Source organism: Cannabis sativa, chromosome 4 (assembly GCF_029168945.1).
Source record: "Cannabis sativa cultivar Pink pepper isolate KNU-18-1 chromosome 4, ASM2916894v1, whole genome shotgun sequence".
Lineage (NCBI taxonomy): Eukaryota > Viridiplantae > Streptophyta > Magnoliopsida > Rosales > Cannabaceae > Cannabis > Cannabis sativa.
The window spans coordinates 11,272,772-11,291,569 of NC_083604.1; the positions used below are offsets into that span (position 1 = coordinate 11,272,772).

Genomic DNA, 18,798 nt, shown 5'->3' on the forward strand with positions numbered 1-18,798 from the left:
TTTTCGGTTCGGTTTGGGCGGGTTATTCGGTTTAGGCGGTTTACAAATTTTTTTGTACAGCCCTAGTTGTCCAAGCTCAAAACAAATCCTAAAAAACTCAAAACCTAAACCCTGACCTTCCACCCTTGAGCCTCCTCATTGTCCATCTTTCTCTCTCTCCTTTTCAGTTGTGTAGGGCGGTGCCAGCTTTGGTCACTGAAGGCCAAAATAGAGGCCACAGATGGCCTCTCCGGGTCTCGAGAAACGTGAAAAGTAAGAACAAATTTGAACTAAAAATATTTGTGGTTCAACAAAATATCAAAATTCAAGATCGAAATCAAAGACCTATAAAGCAAATCAACATGGCTCAGATTTGAGAACCTAAGGGTCAGTCTACCTAACTAAAGAAAGCCCCAATTGAGAAGCTTGAGAGAACGTTTCAGGAAGTGATGTTGTTTCCTTACCATCTTCTTCAGCAGGAGCTACTATTTGCAACCCATTTTCAAAGAGTTTCTTCTTCTTCTTCTTTAATCTCTAAGAATATAGAGTAAGTTTGTGGCTGTTAATGAGATCTTGAACATTTTCTACTCATTAAAAGAAGTTATTGAGTTGCTTTTTGGTTCCTTCTAAGCATTTTTTTCAATTCAAAATCCTTTTTGAGTTGTTAGAGTGCTTTAAAGAGAGTGAAAGATGGTTGTGGTGAACCACAGCCTGTGGTGGTGCTCTAGTGGACTGTTGGCCGGCTGGGTGAATAAGACAAAGAAGAAAAGAAAAAAGAAAAGTAAGGAAAAAAAAAATTGATGATTTTAAAATACTTGTTGTAGTTTTAGTTAAAATTATAATTTTGACTAAATAAAAAAAATTAACATGCGACATTTTATTAGTATCTGGCAAATTCAAAAAAAACATGAATTTTTAAGATTAGAATACTTATTTACATTAAATATAAATTTTTGAAACTTATACCATAATTTTTTCAAACTAAATAATATATAACACATATGTTCCTCAAATGCAAGTCAAAACAAGAACTTTTCCAATAATTTTTAAAAATAAAAAAAATAAAGAGAGAGAGAGAAAAGAGCTTTCATACACGAAGATTTTACATCACAAATAAGTAAACAAAATTTGGTACAATATGATACTAATTATGTTTTTTCTTAAAAGGTATTTGGAATGTTTGGTTGGAATATATTGAAGACCAACATATATTATTGTTCCAATGCGGTAACTATAATTATGTTTTCCGTTACTCTTCAAAATTATTATATCTGTATGCATTATCCATTTATCCTAATCATCATCTTAAACCATTAATATTATTTTATCTACTAGCAAGTATTAAATTATTAATTATAACTTAAACTACTGGTTTTAGTGATCTTGTCACTTGTACTTCCTTCACTCTAAAGTCATATTATAGTTATAAGTTAAAAAAAAGGAAAAAAGAGAGAGAGAGGGCAGGGGGTTGCATATATAGCATAGTTTGCATGCGTAAAGAGAAACCGTCAGGAAAGAAAACCAGGTCTCTTATACAAGAGACATTTACTGACCAAGAAAAAGCTATATAGGTAGCTAATGGTGGAAGAACCAAATTAAGAACTAACAAATAAATAAAAAAGCAAATAATAATAATAATAAAATATAATAGAACAGAATACTGAGTATAGACCCTCATATCTCGCCGGTATTCGGCGCTGGACACCGTACCCACCCGCGCCGCGTCGCGCCGCCCGACTCAAGTCTATGGCTGCAGCTGTTGCTGCTGCTGCTGCTGTTGATGTTTGCTGCTGCATGCAATGCAATGCAGGCCACGCCTCGCCCTTTTCAATGCCCCAAACTACTGCACCTTTTGTCTTTGCTTTTCCCACATTCTTCTCCATTATGTTTATATTATTCAACTTTTTCTGTTCCTCTCTCTCTCTCTCTTTCTTTTCCTATATATTTATATCTAGATTTATATACGTAACGAAATCCCATATTCCCATGCCAATTTGTAGTGCTTACGTGGATATATATTCTCTATGACCAATTACATTGCACCATGGCTTTTACTAATACATCTCCTCATGACATGTCATGTCAACATACATATATAACACATAAATAGCTAGCTTAGGGAGAATATAACCAAGTATACAGGAATATGTATGCTATTGGATTATAATGCTATATGCATTTGATTATTATCCACTATGGTATATTGTCGTTCAAAACGTGTCACGGTTCATGATTGATTATTGCACTACTTTACCTAAGTTCCACGCCATATATATGTTTATAATTCTCATCTTGATCTTCCCCCAAAAAACTTAATAACTATACCCCAAACATTATTCATTACTACCTACATTTTGTAATTTGTGTAGATAAAGGAAAAAAAAACAATAAGAAAAGATGCACGCTATATTGTCATTAATAAAAAAAATTAAAGAGATATCTAGGTCAAACCAAAGACATGACGAAGCAAAAGAGAAGCATTGATGATGATGAATATTATCATCATCATGTTTACCGTTTGAGAATCCAGAGAAATGAAAATATGTAATATGAAACTCCCAAACAAACATATGCGCGTAAGGGTCACGTCAGAAAGTCCCCAAAAAAAAGTGATCTTTTTCATTGTCTTATATGGGGGTTACTATTAGTTACTACTTTTATATACCCGACAACAAGGACCAACTTAGCCGACGTACATCTCTGCCAAAAAATAAAAATTTTAAAGACACCCAAATTTGGTCTGACGAAAGCAAAGGCTAAGCTAGATTCAACAGTCATTACTTATTAGTCAACACAACACAAAATATTTTCTCAAAAATAATAAAAAACATCAAAACATATAATTTAGAATAACTAAAAATTTTGGTATATTAACTTGTCACTAATAATAATATGAAAAATACTAAAAGGTATCAGTGGTGCTAAATATCTTTTTACGTGTCAATATTACTATTGGTGTAATTTAGTATCGGATCTCATATAGTTTAATATAATAGTTTTCAGGGAATATCACTAGCCAATCGTATAATAGTACTAAATATTACTGATACTCAATAGCAATGCTCTAATAATATGTATCTCCTCAATGAATTGTTAACAATCTTAAATATTTTTCCATAAATTTAAGTGTTAGCGAAGAAAGGGATTTTTGTTAGATTTCGTTAGACTTCTATTACTATATAATTAATAAATTTATCTCCTCAAATATGACTCCTACCCCTCCAAACTTTTACCATTTGTCAATTTTCTTTTTAATAAAAGATGAAAATTTTGGAAGTGATCAAAATTTACAAAATATAATATAGTTGTCTTAATTTAGGAATAAAATTTCTGATTATTTAAAGAAAATCTCTTAAACTCTAACTGTTATAAATTAGGAGAATATTTACTATCGTAATAGTTGATAATTATGATTTTTAAGAGTAAAATTGAAGAGGCAAAATATATTTATTAATTACCGGATACTCTCTTTGGTAGACAATATATTACTCTCTTAAGCCTGTACATAGCCGTCTTCTATATATATATTTATTATATATGTATACATCTGACATAACCCTAGCCACTTTTGGCGAATATGCATGTAATGTTTCGAACTATAACACCTCGTGAGTACAGACAACAATCCTATTAAAGCGAAAACCCACGACATCCTCCACCCACGCCTTGCGACAAGAACAGACAAACTCCTCATTATTACCAAACTACCCTTTTCACTACTTCTATACTATCTATAAATATATAATCTCTAATTTTACCAAACCAAAACAAACATAACACCCTCAAACCAACATTTTCACCACTGCTACTATACTACTTCTCTCTTTTATAAAAACGTATATATAACGTAAAGATAAAGAAAAAAGAGAAAAATGCAATACCAAGCAGATGGTTGGGGTTACTATGTGGCTAGCGGAAGGTGCATGGGTGGAGGTGACCCATTAGAGAGGGTGGCGAGGCTTGCGGCGGAGAGTGCTGTGGTGGTGTTCAGTGTTAGTAGCTGTTGTATGTGCCATGCTGTGAAGAGGTTGTTTTGTGGGATGGGTGTGAACCCGACCATGTACGAGCTTGACCATGACACAGTATTAGGAAATGACATTGAGAGAGCCTTAATGAGGCTACTCGGCAATTCAACTCCTCTTCCTGTTGTCTTCATCGGCGGAAAACTCATTGGTGGTATAGACCGTGTTATGGCTTCACATATCAATGGCTCTCTTGTTCCTCTTCTCAAAGATGCTGGTGCTCTTTGGCTCTGATCATGATATAGCAAATTAATTATTAAGTACTACTTCATTAAAAAACAAAAGCAAAAAAGAAAGAGAGAGTGGGGAATTGTTTTTCGTGATCTCCAATTTCGTATACGTTTGGAATTATGTTATATTTTATGTCACATTTTCGATCATTATTTATGTCTAGTTAATTAGCTAATTAAAAGAGCAAATATAAATATAATATATAAGAGCTGTTTTTCCGAGGCTTAATAAGTTATTTTGTTGATCATCTTTGTTTGGGGTTGCACAATCATTTCTAGCACTGCATGTGTTACTAATTAAGCTATTATCCATATGATTTTCCTTTTGTATAGAAATGGAACACAAATTATTTCCCCAATTTTATTTTTTTTCACTTCTCCAATAAGTATTTATAACTAATGTATAGCTCTTAGTTTGAACTATAAACGTGACTCTTGTGAAATTTGGTCAATAATTAATTAATTAAAGATTAATTTCTGTAGAAACACGTTTTTTTCGTAATGAATTAGATAAATAAAACAGGAACAGCTATTGCCACGTACGCACGCAAAGCTTGGAAATCTGCAAACCAAATAATCTATTTGTTGGGTAATGTAATGTACCTAATTACATCCTATAACTTTAAACTTTAGTTGACTGGAGAATTCAGTTTTTCTTCTTTTTTTTTTTTTCTTTTATGAAGAGAATTTATTTTCTTCTTATTTACTTAAATATCAATGCCTTTGGACTGTACTAACTAATCTACTGTTTTGATAATTGCTTGCCACATTTGTTTAATTGAGATATTTCTTATTTGCTGTTACTTTTTTCCTTTTTTCTCTCAAAAGAAAAAAGAAGTGTTCTTTTTCCTTTTGCCAGATATTATTACAGAACCATTATTGAATTATTGAAAAGCTTCTGACATTTTTTTTTCTTTGGCGCAGCCTTGTTTCTTCATCAGTATTGGTACATATAGAAAAATGTTAAAAGTCACTGTTGGTAATGTCATATCGCTAAATAATAGATGTGATTAAAAGTGTAGCATCTTTCGATAAAAAAGAAAGAAAAAGAATTAAATGTAGCAAATATATATTATATCAAAAGACTATATCAATGTATTCACTTAACTAATTTTTCCTCAAAAAATTTGGCATCCAAATTAGTGGCGCTCATTATATAGTATTTTTAATAACAATTATTCAATTAAAATATTAAAATATTAATGGAAGAGAGAAATAACTATATTTCGGTAAGGGATATTGGCGGCTAAACCACTTGAATTTTACGGTTTGTAACACTTAACCACAAAAATTGAATTTTTAGCGGCTAAACTACCTAAACTCTTGTTCCGTTTTGCTCTGCACACTTCCGTCCAAAAATCACAGTTAAGTGCCACGGTGGACTGTCCACATGTACACACTTGTACACGTGGCAAATTTTTAGTGGTCCACGTAATATTAGTTTTAAAAAATAATTATAAATATTTTTAAAAAATCAGATTAAAAAGAATTTTTAATTTTTTTTTACTTTTTTTTTCCTTTTTCTTTTTTTCTTCTTTCTCTTTCTTCTCTACAGAACCCCCTCCCCTAACCCTTCTTCTTCCTATCGACAGAACCCCCCCCCCCCCCCCCCCAAATTGGCCGAACCTGTAACCCAGGTTGTTCTCTTATTTTTCGTTTCCTAACCCAAGACGCTTATGACCCGCCGTTTTCTCTTCTCTCCGAACCCAAGAAAACCCAACCTCGAAACAATGACCCCAAATCCAAGAAAGCCCGACTCAACGACCTCTCAAGTCGGTTCTTCCCTTTGATTTCATTTACTCGTATCGGAGTCTAATCCCTCCGTGGAACCCATCGGATTCTGAGAATCCCCCAAATTCTCACCTTTCGCCCCTGGCCGGCTTGACCGTAAATGAATTGGGACTGCTGCTCCGGCCTGGAAGGTCCCTGACCTGGATAAGCTGGCGAAGGAATGGAGTCGAGTTCTTGGAGACCCACTTACAGAGGACGAAGTTTCACAACTGGTTGAACTGTACCTCCATAACGATTGTTCCTGGCAGATCAATTTGGGTGATGAAATTTAATGCAAAATTAATTTAATTTTGAATTTTTTTATTGTTAATCAAGATCGTAAATATTATATACATGGAACAGTTTTGGTTTATTGTTTATATACATGGAACAGTTTTTATCTCTCGATAGGAAGAAGAAGAGAATGGCAGAAGAAGAAGAAAGAGAAAGAAAAAGAAAAAGAGAAAAAAAAAAGGAAAAAAAAAGTAAAAAAAAAAAATTATTTTTTTTTTATTTTTTATTTAAATATTTATAATTATTTTTTAAAACTAATATTACGTGGACCACTAAAAAGTTACCACGTGTACAAGTGTGTACACGTGGACAGCCCACCGTGGCACCTAATTACTGTGATTTTTGGACGGAGGTGTGCAGAGCAAAACGGAACCAGGGTTTAGGTAGTTTAGCCCCCAAAAATTCAGTTTTTGTGGTTAAGTGTTACAAATTGTAAAGTTCAGGTGGTTTAGCCGCCAATATCCCTTTCGGTAAAAATGAAATTTCGTAACTATATAACTAACAAAGTAACACTGATCAATTGGTTTCTAATATTTATTTTGGACAATAATTCTTTAAACTAACAAGGGAAAATGGGTTTGGTACTTAAAAGGTCAGCAAGATTGAGTTTGGAGGATACGTGAAGAAGCTTATTGAGTTGCTCATCTTGAAGTTTCTCCCGAACAATGTGACAATCGATCTCCATGTGCTTCGTTCGTTCATGAAACATGAGATTGTTCCTGAGATAAGAATGGTGATGTTGTCACAGTATAGAGTAGCAAGTAGCCGATGATAAATAGGAAAATCCTTCGATAGAGCAATGATCCAATTAATAACCTCACAAGTAGCACTAGCCATAAGCCGATATACTGCCTCTGTAGAGGAACGAGACGTTGTAGGTTATTTCTGTAAAGTCCTTTTTGGCAAGTTAGTTGACAAAATATTTTTTTCTTTTATGGTAAGATTATTTTGCATTCATACCCGATTTCTTACCTTGTGTTTTCAGTTTTTAGTTGCTCTTTTCTTTGTTAGAAAAGTTGCACTTTTCAGCTGGACTTTCCTTTGTTTGGAAACTTTTTGTAAGAGAAGTAATTCTCTTATGGAAAGTTAGTTTTTTTAAGGAAACTTTGTTTATTGCATTTTCCTTATTGAATTCGATTGTATCTTGATACAATCAGAATATCTAATCTGTTTTTGGCAGGAATCAAGTATGAATAGAGGATCTGACCCAATTATGGCAAGTTTCCCGTTTCTGGTCTGATTTGCTGCGTCAGCATCCAAATCTGATGCTGCAGATCGTGTTTTCTTAGGAAAGTTTTTGTACAGCTGTAGATTTGATCTTGTGACTGTCTCTAAGGTTTCTATGTTCTATAAATAGAGCCTAGAGAGTAGCCATTCGAATCAGCTCTTCCATTATTCATTTTTTGCATTTATCTTATTTGAGAAAAGAGTGTTTCTTTGTTATGTGAGAGCCTAGTTGTTCATCTAGGTTCTAGTATTTTATATATCAGTTCTTACTCTGTCCTAGAGTTTGTTAAGAACGACTTGACTGAATAAGAGAGTGGTCTTCGGAAGAAGACTTGTTGAAGCCTTACTTCTGGAGAAAGTAAGCACTTTGGTCTTCAGGAGAAGACTTGTTGAAGCCTTACTTCGGGAGGAAGTAAGCACTCACACTTCAAAGACGAAGGGAGTTCGGGCTTGAAGGTGTTTCAGAAGTCAGATTCATAAAGTAGATTACAAAGGATTGCGGAAATACTTTAGAGGGAGTCTAAACTTGTTTAAGTCAATTGTCTTTGTAATTTTGATACTTTATTAATTGATTTCATTCTCTGGGCGTGGCCCTGTGGACTAGGAGTGTTCAAGAGAACACTGATACCACGTACAAATCTCTTGTGTCAAGTTATTTAAATTTTGTAAATATTTTTATATTCTGCCTGTTCTGTTTTGTCGCTGTAAAACTGGTTTCTGCAGTAACAGAATTACATTCTGCTTCTACAGGTGTATACAATTTTATATTTTTGTATATATTATTGACATTTGCAAAAAAAACTCGGGTTTTCAATTTCTTTGATTTCCCAAACTTGAGAGAATCTCCTAGAAAGATGCGGTAGTCATTGACTGATCTACGAGTGTCTACACATGTACCCCAATCAACATCAGAGGAGACTTTGAAAAAGAGAGAGATGTTGTTATCAGAGAGGCTGGAAGCAGCATAAGCATTGAGTTGTGATGGTGTGTTAGAGTAGAAAAATAATTCTTGGCCTGAAGTGCCATTAATGTATTGGAGCAATCTATGAGCTGCAAGGAGGTAAGGCTTTTGAGCGAGACAGTCATGAATTGGTTAAGTTTGTTAACAACAAAGGAAAGATCAGGCCTAATGATTGTAAAGTAGATTAATTTTCCTATTATGCTTCAGTAAGTGGTAAGTTAAGGGAAAATATTACATGAATCATTGTTGAGTTTGTTATTTAGTTCCATTGAAGAAGGAGTAGGTTTAGCACCCAAGAAGCATGTGTCTATTAGAAGCTGCAAGGCAAAAGGTCGTTGAGAGACTAAAATGCCACTATTAGACTGAGTAAAATTTCAAGGCCAATAAAGAATTTTAGGGGGCCAAGATCATTTAAATTGAACATAAAGTTGAGGTGCCTTTTGAAATTAATTGCAGCTTTATCATTGTTGGTGGCAATGACTAAGTCATCAACATATATTAAAATGAAAATTAATATATATTATCTTGGTTTTTGACAAACAGAGAATCCAGAATGTAAAAGTGTTGTGTTATGCAAATCAAGGCAACCCCATAAATACCCAAAAACCACACATTTTCCTTGGCCCACGTATGCAAAGGAAATTAGCTTGGCTGAAGAATTTATGGGCCAGCTCCAATTGACAAATTTGAGCCCATTCCCACTTTATTTTATGACCAAATAGACGTATCAGATCAAGTTCATAAGTGTTCTCAACCAAGAAAGAGGAAGCCATGTTTGAATCTAGTCTCATTTCTTCCTAGGATAAGTGATAATACTAGGGAGTTTTCTCAAGAACATCTTGAGCCAATTGTCTTCTCTCCAAAATCTAATGTTTCTTCTTTCAATATTAGCTCAGGAGCGTCATCATCTTCAGCAAATAAAGAGAAATGTAGGAGAATATTGGATTTTGTGCCCTAAATAAAATTAATTTCAATATAATCATATTTACTATTTAATAAAAGATCAGAAATTGTTTTAATGTTGGATGGTTCACATGATTTATTTTACGATTATATGTTTAATGTATAAATTCTATTAAATCTAGAACATATGGTTATTCATGATTATATTGTTGTCAACACAGTGGAATATAATCATAATTATATGTTTAAAGTTTAGGTCCCATGATTTGTCAGTACACTGGATTTAGACTGACATGATACTTAACGATAAGAGCTTACTTACACCTTAGATAAGTGTTATGTCCTTTCTAAGGCATTGGAAAAGTATGCTAGGATCGGATGTATGGAGTATACATCGGACTGGACCGATATTGAACTTGGATAAAATATCATAAACTTACTGTTATATCTATCTAAGTCAATATTAGTTAGTTGATCTTAGGTCAATAGATCTTAATCTTGATATGGTTAGGTTCGATCTCAACTGTATTATTTATGTTCTTAGAGTTGTTCGTTAAAGCTCAGTCGACAGAATACTTACATATTGGGAACATGATAGTGCAATTGAGTGGGAGCGCTAATTATAGATATAGAATCTATAGCTTCTATAAGTATTTAGAAGTGAAACGATGATTTTCTTCAAGCTTGACTTAATAGAGATAAATGATTGAGGCCTCATTTCAGTAATTATATTAGTTTACTGAAATATCATTTGTAGGTAGCTAAGTGTTTTAAGGATAAAATACATTAAAGGGTAGAACGGTAAATTTATCCCTATTCGATGTAGATAATCTATAGAGGATCTTTGACTATTTGGATTAGAACGATGGATAATTCATAACGTATCTATATCTTGGTACATATAGAGCATTCTATATAATTAAGAGTGCAGTTCCAAATCTATAGTGGTGCAAGGAAGAATTAATAAGTTAGAGAATTTACTTAGTAAATTCTAGATCTACTTATTGGAAGCTTGATTATACAGTCTCAAGGTCCCCACAAAAGTTGAGATAATACTGCTTGCAGACTCAGTAAATTAGTTTTAATTAATCAATTATAATTCTAAAATTAGACTATGTCTTATTTATGAATTTTCACTAAGCAAGAGCTTAATTGTAAAGAAAAAAAGTTTTGGAATTTATTTATTAATTAAGAGACTATGTATGGTCTAATTAATAAATAAGATAAATGACAATTTTATTTGATAATTAATAATAGTTATTAAATAAATAGTTCACATTTATAGGATTAAAATTGGAAAATATGGCATTATTGAAAGAAAAGATAAATGGTTGAAATAAAGTGGCAAAATTGTAACTAGTGAGGCCCACATGTGTGGCCGGCCACTTAGTTTTATTTTGCCTATTATTTTATCTTTTTTAATCCATATAATTAAATCTTAAACCCTAGTTGAAATCTTAATCCAACCTTCAACCTATCTAAATCTAGATTTCTAACTCTGTCAGACAACTAGTGGATGATAGACTCATTCATAGTGATTTTGAACTCCTCTTGTTGTTCTTCTATCAACTCAAGCCTTTAGTGATAGAGTACCATGTCCACACATAGCAAGTCAAGTACTCAATCATAGTGCGGAAGACGATGGCTAACCAAACTGAAGGAGAAGGAGATTCAGGCTCAGATATTGTTATTACTCTGTGACAGAAAGGAAAAAGGGTTAGAGATCTGAGCGGAATGAGACATATTATTCTACTGCCATCAATATAATATTTTCTAAACTTTATATGTGTTTATTTCATCGTATTAGAGAATTCATATTTAGGGTGTTAATCAATATACATGTTAGTAAATTTAGATCCTGGTAAAATAAGTTCCAACAATTTACCTCAGAGCCAGTTAATAATTTACTTTCATAAAAATATGGATTTAAAACGATATTTTGAATTTGGATGTATTCATGTTGGTTTATATGTGAATTGATGAATATTTGTGAATTACGAATTTTCCATGAAAAATATTTTATTTTCATTCTAAAAATAATTTATTTGGATTCCTTGTGAAAAATTAAGCAATACTCAATTTCGATAAAAAACAAAGAAGATATGATGATTTAAAATTTTGAGTCCAAGTGGTGTCGAGCATGGTGCTCACTCGCACCAGGAACTCGGACAAGATAGGGGACATGCACACACAAATTAGGACAAATTCGTGTCTAAAGACACGATGTCCACTTGTTCGGACACGAGTTGCTCACCCAGGAGGCTGCACACGCCGAGATTTCTCGGCCACTCATCCAGTAGTCACTCTCGTCTCTCGTGTGCACGCGAAACGTGCTGCATGTATCCTGTTCCTCGGCCAAGGGTGATTTTGACCCAAAAATTCGATTTTTTGTGTTTTTTCACTATTTTTCGGATTTTTCCATTTCAAATTCCTAAAAATATATATAAAATATTATTTTAATATTTAAACATAAATATCAAATTTTCAAATTAATAATATTTAAATTTTTAATAGATTATTATTATTTTTTGATATTTTGAAGTTTAAATTTAAAAAATTGGTTATTTAATATTTTGAATTATCGTTAGATTTTAAAATTTTATTAATTCATTAAATTTACTAATTTTTTAATAATAAGATTAGATATTTTAATATTACTTATTTTAAATTAAAAGATAGCATTATCTTTTTAATTTGAAATATTATATTGAAATTATCTTATATGATAAATTAAATAATAATAAATTGAAAATTAACCTAAATATTTTTATAGATATCCTAACCATTTTTTTTTTTAAATTCAAAAATTAGTTATTTTGTGATATATTTTATTATTTATGAATTATAAGTTAGAAAAATGATATTTATTATAATATTATATTATTTTTCTTATAAATAATATTATAAATATTTAAATAATCTAGATATTTTTGGAGAAATTAAAAAAAAGGTTAATATAAGATATTTTGACATATAATTTGGAAAATTATCATTTGTTTATTATTTTATCTTAAAATAATAATTGTCTAACCATATCTATTTTAAAATTAGTTTATTTTGTTATATTAATTTTATTAAATTATAAGATCAGAAAATGATGTGAAAAATATCTAGTTGGTTATTTTCAAATCATTTATCTTATTATATATTTAATTTAATTTGATAAAATAATTCAAATAAACCTAGAGATTTTAAAATTAGTTTTTTAAATTTTGAAAATATAGTTTAGGTTGTTTCAACAACCGTAAATTTTCAAAATAGTTGGTTATTTGAATGATAATTTAATTATATAATTATTAAATATCTCGACTTCACATATTGTTACATGTTGTGTTTGTTTTATTTAATTGTTTATATAAAAAATTTTAAACAAACCTATTATTTATTTGATTTAAATTGCTATGATTAACTTGTTAACAGATCCAATGATCAGATTTTAATCATAGTCAAATTGTCAATAGATCAAATATATAATTTGTAACTAGTCAACTTTGTAATTTTTTTTCATCTGTGATAAACCTAGTAACATGATAGGGCCCATCCAAATCAATTTTTCTGTGTGAGCCTATATGTTTGTTATTGGGTTTAGATGCATATAGGAAGCCCAATTAATTCTAGATATTTAAATACACTAGGTTGCTAAAATAAAATATCACATTTGATAGTTTTATTTAGGCCCATTTAGCATTGGACTTATTCAATGAATAACAATGATTTAATTAATGATTAAATTCCTCTCGTTTGAGTCTTGTGTGAGAGTTAGGGGGCCAATAGTAGTGGGTACGACATACTGGACCCAGCCCTCCCTCACATTAATAACCCCACTTGTGAAGGTTCATTTGCCTTATTTAAATAGTTGTATTAGGCTAATTATATTAGTTTAACCTAATTAAAATTAAATTAGCAACATAATTAATTTTGAAATAAATGAAATTAACTTTTCATTGGATTATTTTAAAATTAATTTAGAAAAACACACTTAGTTTAAAGAAAAGATTTTGGGTAATAATTTCTAGTAACTATTTTATATTTTTTAATATTGAATTAAGTATAAAAATATATTTAAGTTAAAAATTAATTTGTTAATTAATTTTAGACCAATTTAAATTAGGATATTTTTCTAAGAACTTAAATTAGAATAAATATTTAAGTTGATTTTATTCAGGTACTTAATTATTTATTTCTATTTAAAGAAATTTAATGAAATAGTAAAATATATTTAAGTTGAAATTTAATTTATTAATTAATTTTAGACTAACTTAAATTAAAATATTTTTCTAAAATATTAAATTAGAATTAATAATTAAATTAATTTTATTCAAGATACTTAATTATTTATTTCTATTTGAATAAATTTAATTAAATAGAATATTATATTTAAGCTAGAAATTTTAAATTTCAGATCAACTTAAATTAAAATAATTTTCAGACTATATTTTATTTTAATAATCATTTTTTATGTAAATTTCGAAATAAATTTATTTCAAATGTAAATATTTTGAAAATTTTCAATTTTAAAAATTAGATTAAGTTGAAAATTAATTTGTTAATTAATTTTATATCAACTTAAATCAAGTAATATTTTCAATAATGATTAGTTCAAGCAAATAGAATAAATTATATTATATTTTAATTAGAAAAGCAATAATTAGTTTTTGAAATACCTAGATGGTTATTTTTTAAGTAGACTTATGGTATATTTTTAGATATATTTAATTAAATAAAAAAATTAATATTTAAGTTGATTTGTTCAAGACACTTAAATATTATATATTTTTCTTAAGAGATTTAATTAAATAGACAAAATTCAATTATGTTAAAAATTAATTTTTCTTAGTTAATTTTAGATTGTTATAAATTAGAATAATTTTTATAGTTTTATTTTATTTTATTTTCATAGAATTCAAAAATATATTTTTAAATATATTCAATTTCAAATTTAATTAGATATATATATATATTTATAGAAAATTAGATTTAAGTTGAAAATTAATTATTTAATTAATTTTGGACCAACTTAAATTAAGTAATTTTCATAATATTTATTGAAAATTAATACAAAGGATGGAAAATAAATTTTTTATTTTCAGATTATTTCAAAGTATGTATATAATTTTATAAATATTAAATTAAAATTTATATTTAGAGTTATCTAAATTAGTAATTTTAATTAAATAAATATATTAATATTAAAATAAATAGATTAAAATATATATCAAATAAAAATACAATCCTTCAAAATAATGAGCTTTAGTATAAGGATATTTGATCTCCATTGTTGGCTCTACATAGTTTTTGTTTTAATGAGATTCATCCCTAATATGTGTTCATTCATTAGCAATTTAACATTGTAGAATCTCTCAGTAACGATCACCCCAATAGTGACCGCTAAGAGTAGGACTTACAAAGTATGAAACAATGGTAGAAGCTCATAAGATAGAATGATTTTGACTCGCCTAAACGGGACAATGCCAGATTCTTGTCTTGATCGAATAAAAGGTTGCTAGAATGATGTTTGTTTTAGATGAGTTGACTACTCTATTCAATGAATGATATCTTTGACTCTCGCCTAAACGGGACACTGTATCAGTTTGTTAGAAATCTTGGAAATTATTTAAGATATGATTGTTTTGTATTTTCACATGTCTTTATTACATGCTACATATATACAATTTCTCAAGTGTGTATGAATTTATATTGAACCTATGTTGTTTTCTGTTATTAATTATTGCAGTACCAATTTTGAATCTTTATGGTTGGCCTAACTTAGTTTTTTATTTTTAATGAGACATCGCAAAAGATTGTCATCCGTTAGACAAAAAAAATAGTGTTAGATCTCAATAGATAAGTATTTGAAAATGTAACTAGTTGACTCATCCAAAGATGACAACTTAGATTAGTGTTTACAATATAAAACAATGAAGAAGTTTATAAAATAAGAATAACTTTGACTCTCGCCTAAACAGGACATTGTTGAATTTTTATTTTAATTGAAATTATCTTTTTTTCCTCTTAGTTTTTTCATTATAGAAAGTATATCATTGGATAAAAAAGTTTATAAATCATCTGCTTATGATGTCACTCTATTTTCTTCTATAAAAATTAAGTGGCACAAATTAATATATTCTAGATATTATATCCTAAAATGATATAAATTCTCGATCTTAGAAAATCTACTACTTGTATATGCTTACTATAAGCAACTTAATTTAGAGTTAGATTGGTAGTAATGGTCCAAGAAAGAATGATTACTAAAGAAATATTTTGTATAAATTGAAGTCTTTGACTTTAGATTTTAGATTCCAAATAGAAATTTCAACTTTTAAAATACATTGGACAATGCAGTATAATTTTCACAAGTTGTTAATATCCATTTTCTACAATGGATCCAAACTGTATGTTAATGTATGGATTATGAGTTTTGTATTATGTGACCAGAATCCACTTGAACCATTTTAAGAACTCTTTCTTGTAACTAGACTTAAGTCATCAAAAGACCACAACCACAGTAAGATAAGTCTATGGCATTTGAATCTTCTGCATAGTGTTTTTGACAAGATCAGTCACTGCAAAGAGATAATATGCTAATATCCACTTGGAAGTAGGATCATCTGTATTTGAACATATGGATGTCCATTCAGGGGTGGATATGAGTTATCTCTAAATTCATAAACGATCACTCTAGATATTTACCTTATGCAAAGAAATTTGAAATGTTTGAGAAATTTCATGAATTTTTAGCAATGGTGGAAAATCATTAAGGTAAGTGGTTAAAGATCTTGCGAACTGATAGGGGTGGAAAAATATTTGGTTATGTAGTTCAAAGATCATTATGTTGAACTTCGAATTAATTATGTTGAACTTTGAATTGTACCCAAACTTACCTCTCCGAAAATTTAGATTGCAAATTGATGAAAATGAAAGGTTTATGATTAGTTACTAGCAGCTACCTAAGTCCTTCTAGGGAAATACCCTAGTGATAGGAAAAACTTCAGAATGATGGAATGGTTATGTACTTAGTGTATACCATTACTAGATTCAGGGATGTCCTGATAATGAACTTCAGAAAAGCTAGAACTGTTAACTAAGGTTTGCATGTTTGATAACTATTCTAAAGTGATTAGGGGTGGACCATCCTATGGTCATTAAGATAAGAAAGTGTTTGTTTCAACAAATACTACTTTTCTAAGAATATGACTAAATCTGGAAACAAAGTAGCAAAGTAGATGAGATATTTTTAGTTCTAAAGTGTTTTATCGTCTTGTTCCATATAAGATGATCCTACTACCTCTGTTATCTTGACACAACCTATGAGGTCAATACCATTAATGTTCCTAGACAGATAGTCACAATACCTTGTCATGGTGGGAGGGTTTCAAGAAACTCACCTTGTTATGACTTGGAAGACACTTGTGATAAAAAAGCCTTTGTTAGTTTAAACAAGTAATGGATAGTAAGAATAAGGAACTAAGAAGCAAAGCCAAGAAAAATATGTTAAAACCATTCGTATGGAGTAACCAAAAGTTTTCTATTACAAGGACAAGAAGGAAAATTTCAAAAATAAGTCTATTCAATGGACTCAATAAAATTTCCTGATCCTAGTATTATAGGTTTGAGATTATCTTAACTTGTGGCTTATGGTATAACTGGTAATTTACTTACTCTAGTGTAAGCAACTTACTTTAGTAAGATGCTGGAGCATTTTTCTAATGACTATCTAAAGGGAGTCCTTTAGGCTCCTAGACATAGATTTTATTTATATAAGAAACAGTTTCAACTATTCTAGAAAAGATAAGTCATAAAAGGAATTTCTTAAGGATCAATAGTGAGAGGTCTTTGATCAAGGATGAAAAGGTTGAGTATTGCTCAAACATTTGGAACAAGCTTGTCATCCCAAAGCACAGGTACACTTCCTGGAAAGCTATAAACAACTTGCTTTTAACAAGAAACCACTTGATCAGATTTATTTACATTTCTTCTTCTCTTTGTCCGGTTTGTGAGATTGAAGAGGAATCTCATGATCATCTTTTCATGGAGTGTATCTTCACAAAGAAAGTTGTTGAAGATATTTACTCTTGGCTAGGATTTGTGGATTGGCCGAAGACTAGACTTGATCTAGCTGATTGGTGCTTGAAACCATCTTTGGGGCTGAAGGAAAAAGTGATAAAAACCGTTATTGCCTCGACGATTTATATGATTTGGAAGAATCGTAATATATGTGTATTTGATAGTTGTTGTAGCTTGGTAAAAGTGGTTAGTAAAGAGATTAAATTTCTTGTTAAGTGGCGTATTTTGGGGGTTATTACCAATGTAAAAAAGGGTGATAATTATATAACTCGTGTTGTAGAAAGCTGGTAGCTTCTGGGGTGAGTTGTTGGTGTTTGCCTTGATTGTAATGTTTGCTCTGTTTGAATAAAAAGTTTCCTTTTATTCAAAAAAAAAAAAAATAGTGAGAGGTCTCATGTATGTTTTGCAATGCATTAGACTAGGCACCTACTGTTGAATGAAAGTTATGAGTAGGTATCAGTTTAATCTAGGAAAGGAACATTAGAAGACAATCAAATAAATCTTAAGATCAGAAGAGGAACTATATGTTAGTTGATAAGGGTGGTATTTTAATACTCTTAGACTACACCAAATCAGAATTTTAGACTTGCGTTAATGTTAGAAAGTCTACTTATGAGATGGTGATTACTCTGGGTGTGGAGCAGTATTTTTTAGAGAAGTGTAAAAACCAATCAGGAGTCTCTAACTCTACCAGTGAGACTAAATGTTAAAGTGGCCAGGAAGGCTATTAGATAATTATTCAGCCTATGGAAAGTTCTATACAGTTTTTGGCGTTATTCCAGTAATAGCTTAACTACTAGTGTTACTTCCTGACTAACACAGATATAGTTGCCAAACAGTAAAGAATCCAGTATCCCAATAGGAGTAGGCATATAGAGAGGAATTTTACAATATCAAGGATTTCGTGACTAAGGAGATGTAATGGTGGATGTGACAGTCAGTAAGTCCCGTGATCCGTAAGGGGAAACACCGGGTAAGCTGTACAATCCAACACCGCCTGGGGAAGGTCAAGCGGGATGATTCTGAGACTGTGTAGGTATGGGACTACACAGTTGAAAAGAGCTTAAATGGATTGATTGGTACTACCTATGTCAACAAGGTGCATCTTGTTTTTCGGTAGCCCATCTCGAAAGAACTCCACAGTTAAGCGTGCTTGGCTTGGAGCAATTTTAAGGATGGGTGACCTCCTGGGAAGTTTTCCCAGGAAGCGTGTGAGTGAGGACAAAGCACGCTGAAAACACTCGTGTTGGTCTGTAGGGTCAGTCATCAATCCAGGAAGCAGCCAGAGTGACGTATTCGTGTATAAGAGCCATTCATTTCGTGGGTGTAAGGACCCAATGGAGGC

At 30.7% G+C, this 18,798-nt stretch overlaps 1 protein-coding gene across 1 annotated transcript; it reads left to right on the top strand.

Annotated features, from left to right (window-relative positions):
- Positions 1–3,649: 3,649 nt before the first annotated feature.
- LOC115714750 (glutaredoxin-C7) lies at positions 3,650–4,867 on the top strand. Its single transcript, XM_030643507.2, has one exon. It carries the CDS (start codon positions 3,852–3,854, stop codon positions 4,233–4,235), a length of 384 nt encoding a protein of 127 aa, XP_030499367.1. The 5' UTR covers positions 3,650–3,851; the 3' UTR covers positions 4,236–4,867.
- Positions 4,868–18,798: the final 13,931 nt, after the last annotated feature.